General features: G+C 42.8%; 1 protein-coding gene across 1 annotated transcript; it reads right to left on the bottom strand.

The window, feature by feature from the left end:
- Window positions 1–700: 700 nt before the first annotated feature.
- On the bottom strand, window positions 701–8,191 carry LOC141726784 (KICSTOR complex protein kaptin-like; the record flags this gene model as incomplete). Its single annotated transcript, XM_074531851.1, is given in 6 exon segments — window positions 701–836; window positions 1,419–1,482; window positions 2,266–2,346; window positions 4,304–4,413; window positions 6,899–6,972; window positions 8,172–8,191. Coding segments are annotated over 6 exon segments (477 nt in total), but the record flags the coding sequence as incomplete, so codon positions are not given.
- Between the last annotated feature and the right edge of the window lie 916 nt (window positions 8,192–9,107).

The following is a 9,107-nucleotide window of genomic DNA, read 5'->3' as shown; positions in this document are numbered from 1 at the left end:
TGGAAAATTGGGGAAAAATAGGGGAAATCAGGGAAATAATGGGGGAAAATTGGGGGAAAATTAGGAGGAAAAATGGGGCGAAAATTAGGGTAAATCAGGGGAAAATTGGGGAAAAATAGGGGAAATCAGGGAAATATTGGGGAAAATTGGGGAGAAAATGGGGGGGAAATTAGGGTAAATCAGGGAAATATTGGGGGAAAATTGGGGAGGAAATGGGTGGGAAATTAGGGTAAATCAGGGAAATAATGGGGGAAAATTTGGGAAAAATAGGGGAAAAAATGAGGGGAACTGGGGGAAATTGGGTGGAAATTAGGGTAAATCAGGGAAATAATGGGGGAAAGTTGGGGAAAATTGGGGGGAAAATTGGGGAAAAATGGGGGAAATTGGGGGAAAAATTAGGGTAAATCAGGGAAAATTGGGGGAAAATTAGGGTAAATAAGGGAAAAATTGGGGGGAATTGGGGGAAAAATTGGGGAAAATTGGGGAAAAAATGGGGAAAAATTAGGGAAAAATCAGGGAATATTGTGGAAAAAATGAGAGAAAATTGGGGAAAATCAAGGGGGAAAATGGAGGGAAATGGGGAAAAATAATGAGAAAATGAGGACAAATTGGAGAAAATTGTGAAAAAATGGGGGAAAATTGTGGGAACTCAGGGAAATGTCGGGAATTTGGGGAATTTGGGGAATTTTGGGGGTCCCACCTGGCCGTAGGTGCCCAGCAGGATCTCGGCGGCGCCGTCGAAGTCGACGTCGGTGACTTTGGCACAAACGACGGCGTCGGAGCCGCGGCTGCCGGGCAGCACCAGGGGCTCGGCCAGGCCCCGTTTCAGGAGCTTTCTGGGGGAAAAATAACCCAAAATGGTCAAAATATTCACAAAAAAATCCCTAAATATTCACCAAAAATCCCAAAAAAAATCCCCCCAAAAATCCCAAAATATTCACCAAAATATCCCCCCAAAAATCCCAAAATATTCCCCAAAATATACACAAATATTCCTCAAAAATCCCAAATCCCTTTGGCTGCCGGGCTCGGCCAGGCCCTAAATAGCCCCAAAATAGCCCCAAATATTCCCCCAAAATCCCCAAAAAAATCCCCCCAAAAAATCCTCCAAAAATGAAAAAAAATTCCCCAAAATACTCCGTAAAATTCCCCACAAATTCATTCTGACATTCCCCAAAATTCTCCCCAAAAATCCCCCAAAAAAATCCGCCCCAGAATTCCCCAAAATTCTCCCCAAAAATTCCCCAAAGTTCCCAGACTGGGAATTTTTGGGGAAATTTTGGGGATTTTTCCAGAGATATTTTTGGATTTTTTTTTTTGATTCTTGGGAGATTTTGGGGTGGATTTTTGGCAATTTTTTGGGAATTTTTTGGGGAATATTTTTTTGGGAATTTTTGGGGATTTTTTTGGGGGAACACCTGTAAACCACAGCGGCCTCCAGGGTGCTGCTGACCAGGAGGCTCCAGGAATCCTCGGGATCCTCTGCAAGAAATTTGGGAATTCTGGGGTGAAAAAGGGCATTTTTGGGAATTTAAGCTTTTCCCATTTTTCCTCCGTTTTTTCCTGACTTTTTTCCCCATTTTTCCCGTTTTTCTCCTGGCTTTTTTCCCATTTTTCACTGAATTTTCCCATTTTTTCCTTCATTTTCCCCTATATTTTTTTTCCAATTTTTCTCTCCTTTTTTTCCATTTCTCCCCCATTTTCACCCATTTCCCACCCAATTTTTTCCCATTTTTCCCCCTGAGGGATCCTGGTTTTCCAGCCCCAAAATCCCCATTTTTCTCCACATTTGGCCCCGATTTTGCCCCCATTTTTTCGCACTTTCCTGTCTATCTCCAGTCCCAAAATCCCCATTTTTTCCCCATATTTTTTCCCATTTTTTTCCCATTTTCCCCCATATTTTCCCCATATTTTTCCCATTTTTTCCCCATTTTCCCCCATATTTTCCCCATATTTTTTCCCATATTTTTTCCCATTTTCCCCCATTTTTTCCCCATATTTTTTCAATTTTTTCCCCATTTTCCCCCATTTTTTTCCCCATATTTGTTCCCATTTTTCCCATTTTCCCCCATATTTCCCCCATATTTGTTCCCATTTTTTCCCATTTTTTCCCATTTTTTCCCCATTTTCCCCCATTTTTTCCCATATTTTTTCCCATTTTTTTCCCATTTTTTCCCTTTTTTTCCCCATTTTTCCCCATTTTTTCCCCATATTTTTTCCCATTTTTTCCCATTTTCCCCCTTTTTCTCCCCGTTTTCCCCTCACCGTGTCCCTCCGTGGGCAGCTGGAAGAGCAGCACGGCCGAGATGGGCCCGTCCTGCTGGCGGCTCCAGCTCTGCAAAATAACTGAGAAAATTGGGGAAAAAAATGAGATTTTGGGAAAAAATGGGTGGAAAAAAATGGGGGGGGAATGGGAAAAAACGGGGAAAAAATGGGGTGAAAAATGGGAATTTTGGGGCTGCGGAGAAGCCGAGATGGGCCCGTCCTGCTGGCGGCTCCAGCTCTGTAAAATAACTGAGGGAAATTGGGGGAAAAATGAAATTTTGGGAAAAATGGGGGAAAAAATTGGGGAAAAATGGGGGGAAAAATGGGGGAAAAAATGAGATTTTGGAAAAATGGGGGAAAAAAATTGGGGTGAAAATGGGAATTTTGGGGATTTAGGAAACTGGGGAATTCGGGATTTTGGGAATTCAGAACGTGGGAATTTGGGAATTTTGGGATTTCTCACCCCACGTCCCCTCATCCACGCGATTTTGGGAATTCGGGACTTTGGGAATTTGGGGATTTCAGGATTTCAGGGATTCAGGATTTTGGGATTTTGGAATTTGGGAATTCAGGATTTCGGGAATTTTGGGAATTCAGAATTTCAGGAATTTCGGGAATTTCGGGATTTCTCACCCCACGTCCCCTCGTCCACGTGATTTTGGGAATTCGGGACTTTGGGAACTTGGGGATTTCGGGGTTTAAGGATTTCAGGATTTGGGAATTCGGGAATTCGGGATTTCGGGATTTTGGGAATTTGGAATTTTGGGAATTGGGAATTTTGGGAATTTTGGATTCTCTCACCCCTTGTCCCCTCGTCCACGCGATTTTGAGAATTCGGGACTTTGGGATTTGGGGGATTTCAGGATTTCAGGGATTCGGGATTTTGGGAATTTGGGAATTCAGGATTTTGGAATTCAGAATTTCGGGAATTTTGGGAATTTGGGGATTTCTCACCCCTCGTCCCCTCGTCCACGCGATTTTGGAATTTGGGAATTCGGAATTTTGGGAATTTTGGGAATTTGGAATTTTGGGAATTTTGGGATTTCTCACCCCGCGTCCCCTCGTCCACGCGATTTTGGGAATTCGGGACTTTGGGAATTCAGGAATGTGGGATTTCAGGATTTCAGGGATTCGGGATTTTGGGATTTTGGGAATTCGGAATTTCGGGAATTTTGGGAATTTCTCACCCCGTGTCCCCTCGTCCACGCGATTTTGGAATTCAGGAATGTGGGGATTTCAGGATTTCAGGGATTCAGGATTTGGGAATTTGGGAATTCGGAATTTTGGGAATTTTGGGATTTCTCACCCCGTGTCCCCTCGTCCACGCGATTTGGGAATTTGGGAATTTCGGGAATTTGGGAATTCGGGAATTCAGGATTTGGGAATTCGGGAATTCAGGATTTTGGGAATTTGGGAATTCAGAATTTCAGGAATTTCGGGAATTTCAGATTTCTCACCCCGCGTCCCCTCGTCCACGCGATTTTGGGAATTTGGGGATTTCGGGGATTCAGAATTTGGGAATTTCGGGAATTCTCACCCCGCGTCCCCTCGTCCACGCGATTTTAGGAATTTGGGAATTCAGGATTTCAGGATTTCGGGAATTCAGAATTTCGGGAATTTTGGAATTCAGGATTTCAGGATTTTGGGATTCAGAATTTCGGGAATTTGGGATTTCTCACCCCTCGTCCCCTCGTCCACGCGATTTTGGGAATTTGGGGATTTCGGGGATTCAGAATTTTGGAATTTTGGGATTTCTCACCCCGCGTCCCTCGTCCACGCGATTTTGGGAATTTGGGAATTTGGGAATTTGGGGATTTCAGAGATTCAGAATTTTGGGAATTTGGGAATTCAGGATTTTGGGAATTCAGGATTTTGGGAATTCAGGATTTTGGGAATTCAGGAATTTGGAATTTTGGGAATTCAGATTTCGGAATTTTGGAATTTCTCACCCCGCGTCCCCTCGTCCACGCGATTTCGGATTTTGGGAATTCAGAATTTCAGGAATTTTGGAATTTTGGGAATTTCGGGAATTTCTCACCCCGCGTCCCCTCGTCCACTGCGCGCCGCCCGCACGAAGCCGCTCTGGCAGCCGAGGGCCGAGAGCCGAGGCCGGAGCCGGGCAGGGGCCGAACGTCCAACCAGAGAACCCTGGAATGGGGGAAAAATGGGGAATTTGGGAAAAAACTGGATAAATGGGAAAAACAGGAAAAAACCCGGGAAAAATAACGGGAAAAATAACAGTAAAAATAACGGGAAAAATAACGGGAAAAACGGGAAATCAGGGACTGCACGTCCAACCAGAGCACCCTGAAATGGGGAAAAACGGGGAATTTGGGAAAAATGGGAAAAAACTGGATAAATGGGAAAAACCAGGAAAAAACCCGGGAAAAATAACGGGAAAAATAACGGGAAAAATAATGGGAAAAACGGAAATCAGGGACTGCACGTCCAACCAGAGCACCCTGAAATGGGGGAAAAACGGGGAAATTGGGAAAAATGGGAAAAAAACTGGATAAATGGAAAAAACAGCAAAAAACCCAGGAAAAATAACGGGAAAAATAACGGGAAAAACGGGAAATCAGGGACTGCACGTCCAACCAGAGAACCCTGGAATGGGGGAAAAATGGGGAATTTGGGAAAAAGGGGAAAAAAACTGAATAAATGGGGAAAAACACGGAAAAAAACGGGGAAAAATTGGGGAAAAACAATGGGAAAAATAACGGGAAAAATGGGAAATCAGGGACTGCACGTCCAACCAGAGCACCCTGAAATGGGGGAAAAATGGGGAATTTGGGAAAAATGGGAAAAAACACGGAAAAAACCGGGGAAAAAACAGGAAAAAAACCGGGGAAAATAACGGGAAAAATAACGGGAAAAATAATGGGAAAAACGGGAAATCAGGGACTGCACGTCCAACCAGAGCACCCTGGAAATGGGGGAAAAACGGGGAATTTGGGAAAAATGGGAAAAAACTGGATAAATGGGAAAAAAACAGGAAAAAACCTGGGAAAATGGGGAAAATTGGGGAAAATAATGGGAAAAATAACGGGAAAAATAATGGGAAAAACGGGAAATCAGGGACTGCACGTCCAACCAGAGCACCCTGGAAATGGGGGAAAAACGGGGAAATTGGGAAAAATGGGAAAAAACACGGAAAAATTGGGAAAATTGGGAAAAACAATGGGAAAAATAATGGGAAAAATAATGGAAAAACGGGAAATCAGGGACTGCACGTCCAACCAGAGAACCCTGGAATGGGGAGAAAAATGGGGAATTTGGAAAAATGGGAAAAAAACACAGAAAAAAACGGGAAAAAACAGGAAAAATCCCGGGGAAAATGGGAAAATTGGGGAAAAATAACGGGAAAAATAATGGGAAAAATAACAGGAAAAATAATGGGAAAAATAATGGGAAATCAGGGAGTGAACGTCCAACCAGAGAACCCTGGAATGGGGGGAAAAACGGGGAATTTGGGAAAAGTGGGAAAAAACTGGATAAATGGAAAAAACACGGAAAAAAAACGGGGAAAAACAATGGGAAAAATAACGGGAAAAATAACGGGAAAAATAACGGGAAAAATGGGAAATCAGGGACTGCACGTCCAACCAGAGAACCCTAAAATGGGGGAAAAATGGGGAAATTGGGAAAAATGGGAAAAAACTGGATAAATGGGAAAAACCAGGAAAAAACCTGGAGAAAATGGGGAAAATTGGGGAAAAATAATGGGAAAAATAATGGGAAAAATAATGGGAAAAACGGGAAATCAGGGACTGCACGTCCAACCAGAGCACCCTGGAATGGGGGGAAAAACGGGGAAATTGGGAAAAATGGGAAAAACCTGAATAAATGGAAAAAACAGGAAAAAACCTGGAGAAAATGGGGAAATTGGGGAAAAATAACGGGAAAAATAACGGGAAAAACGGGAAATCAGGGACTGCACGTCCAACCAGAGCACCCTGAAAAATGGGGGAAAAAAATGGGGAAATTGGGAAAAAAACTGGATAAATGGGGAAAAAACAGGAAAAAACCCGGGAAAAATAACGGGAAAAAATAACGGGAAAAATAATGGGAAAAACGGGAAATCAGGGACTGCACGTCCAACCAGAGCACCCTGGAAATGGGGAAAAACGGGGAATTTGGGAAAAATGGGAAAAAAACTGGATAAATGGGAAAAAACCAGCAAAAAACCTGGGGAAAATGGGGGAAATTGGGGAAAAATAATGGGAAAAATAACGGGAAAAATAACAGTAAAAATAACGGGAAAAATGGGAAATCAGGGACTGCACGTCCAACCAGAGCACCCTGGAAAATGGGGGGAAAACGGGGAAATTGGGAAAAATGGGAAAATATCTGAAAATATGGGGAAAATGGGGAAAACCCAGAAAAAAATGGGGAAAAAAATGGAAACGAGGCAGAGGAAATCAGAGAAAAATCAGGGGAAAATCTGGGGAAAATTTAGGGATAAATTAGGAAAGTTGAGAGAAAATTCAAGGAAAAATCAGAAAAAAATCATGAAAAAATCAGGGAAAAGGGGGAAAATTTAGGAAAAAATCAGGGGAAAATGCCAGAAAAATGTGAAATTCAATGAAATGGAGGGAAATGGAGGGAAAAAGAGGAAAAAGTGGAGCCGCACGTGCTGGGCAGGTCCTGGAGCTCGGGGAACAGGAGCTGGATCGGCTGCTCCTCAAACTGGTGAGAGCCGGGGTTCTGCAGGGGAAAATGGAAAATTGGGGATTTTGGGAAAATTTGGGGGATTTGGGCATTTTGGGGGAATTTTCCAGGGAAATTTGGGGGATTTTTTTCAGGGAATTTTGGGGGATTTTTTCAAGGAAATTTGGGGATTTTTCAGGGAATTTTGGGGGATTTTTTCAAGGAAATTTGGGGGATTTTTATGGGGATTTTTGGGGCATTTTGGGGGATTTTTCCAGGGAAATTTGGGGGATTTTTTCAGGGAATTTTGGGGGATTTTTCCAAGGAAATTTGGGGGATTTTATGGGATTTTTGGGCATTTTGGGGGATTTTTTCAGGGAAATTTGGGGGATTTTTATGGGATTTTTGGGGCATTTTGGGGATTTTTCCAGGGAAATTTGGGGGATTTTTTCAGGGAATTTTGGGGGATTTTTCCAAGGAAATTTGGGGGATTTTTATGGGATTTTTGGGGCATTTTGGGGGATTTTTCCAGGGAAATTTGGGGGATTTTTATGGGGATTTTGGGGAAAATTTGGGGGGATTTTTGAGGGATTCTTTTTGGATATTTGGGGGGACTTTTAGGGTGTTTTTGGTGTGGCTTTAAGGCAGATTTTAGGGTATTTCGGGTATATTTTTGGTGTTTTTAGGATATTTTTTTGGGTTATTTTGGGGTGGATTTGGGGCATTTTTAAGATGTTTTTAGCCAATTTTTTTTGTTTTGTTTTGTTTTTTTGGGGAATATTTCAGGGTATTTTGGGGTGCATTTTGGGCTATTTTCAGGACATTTTTGGAATATTTTTAGGGCATTTTTGGAATGTTTTTGTGCTATTTTTGGGGGTGTTTTGGGGGTATTTTGGGGATATTTTGGGTGCATTTTGGGGTATTTTGGGGCGCCTCACCTCCCTGTACATGTGGATGGCCGGGTGGATTTTTGGGTAATTTTTGGGGTATATTTTGGGCTATTTTCAGGATATTTTCAGGGTATGTTTGTGCTGTTTTGGGGGTATTTTGGGGGTATTTTTGGTGCATTTTGGGGTATTTTGGGGTATTTTGGACACCTCACCTCCCTGTACATGTGGATGGCCGGGTGAATTTTTGGTAATTTTTGGGGTATGTTTTGGGTTATGTTCAGGATATTTTCAGGACATTTTCAGGCTATTTTTGGGTGTATTTTGGGGGTATTTTTGGGTGCATTTTGGGTGTTTTGGGCGCCTCACCTCCCGGTACATGTGGATGGCCGGGGGGATTTTGGGGTAATTTTTGGGTCTATTTCAGGGTATATTTTGGGCTATTTTCAGGATATTTTCAGATATTTTCAGGATATTTTCAGGGATGTTTGTGCTGTTTTTGGGGGTATTTTTGGGTGCATTTTGGGGTATTTTGGGGTATTTTGGACACCTCACCTCCCGGTACACAGGATATTTTCAGGGTATGTTTGTGCTGTTTTGGGTGTATTTTGGGGGTATTTTGGGTGCATTTTGGGTGCATTTTGGGGTATTTTGGGGCGCCTCACTCCCTGTACATGTGGATGGCCGGGTGAATTTTTGGGTAATTTTCGGGGTATATTTTGGGTTATTTTCAGGATATTTTCAGGGTATTTTTGTGCTATTTTTGGGGGTGTTTTGGGGTATATTTTGGGCTATTTTCAGGATATTTTCAGGGTATTTTGTGCCATTTTTGGGTGTATTTTGGGGTGATTTTTGGGTATATTTTGGGCTATTTTCAGGATATTTTCAGGACATTTTCAGGGTATTTTTGTGCTATTTTTGGGGTATTTTGGGTGCATTTTGGACTCCTCACCTCGCGGTACATGTGGATGGCCGAGTGGATTTTTGGGTAATTTTTGGGGTATATTTTGGGCTATTTTCAGGGTATTTTTGTGCTATTTTTGGGGGTGTTTTGGGGGTATTTTGGGGGTGTTTTGGGGTATATTTTGGGCTATTTTCAGGATATTTTCAGGATATTTTCAGGGTATTTTTGGGTGCATTTAGGTGCATTTTGGGGTGCATTTTGGGCCCTCACCTCCCTGTACATGTGGATGGCGGGGTCGCTCCCGCTCAGCAGGAACACCGTCTCCAGGTGCTTGCCCCACCCGGACCCTGCGGGTTTGGGGGCCCTTTCAGCCAAATCCCAGCATTTCTCAGGATTGATTT

The sequence above is a fragment of the Zonotrichia albicollis genome, chromosome 39 (assembly GCF_047830755.1).
Source record: "Zonotrichia albicollis isolate bZonAlb1 chromosome 39, bZonAlb1.hap1, whole genome shotgun sequence".
Classification (NCBI taxonomy): domain Eukaryota; kingdom Metazoa; phylum Chordata; class Aves; order Passeriformes; family Passerellidae; genus Zonotrichia; species Zonotrichia albicollis.
Note: the sequence above shows the minus strand (reverse complement) of the source record. Positions and strands in the feature narration are given on the sequence as shown.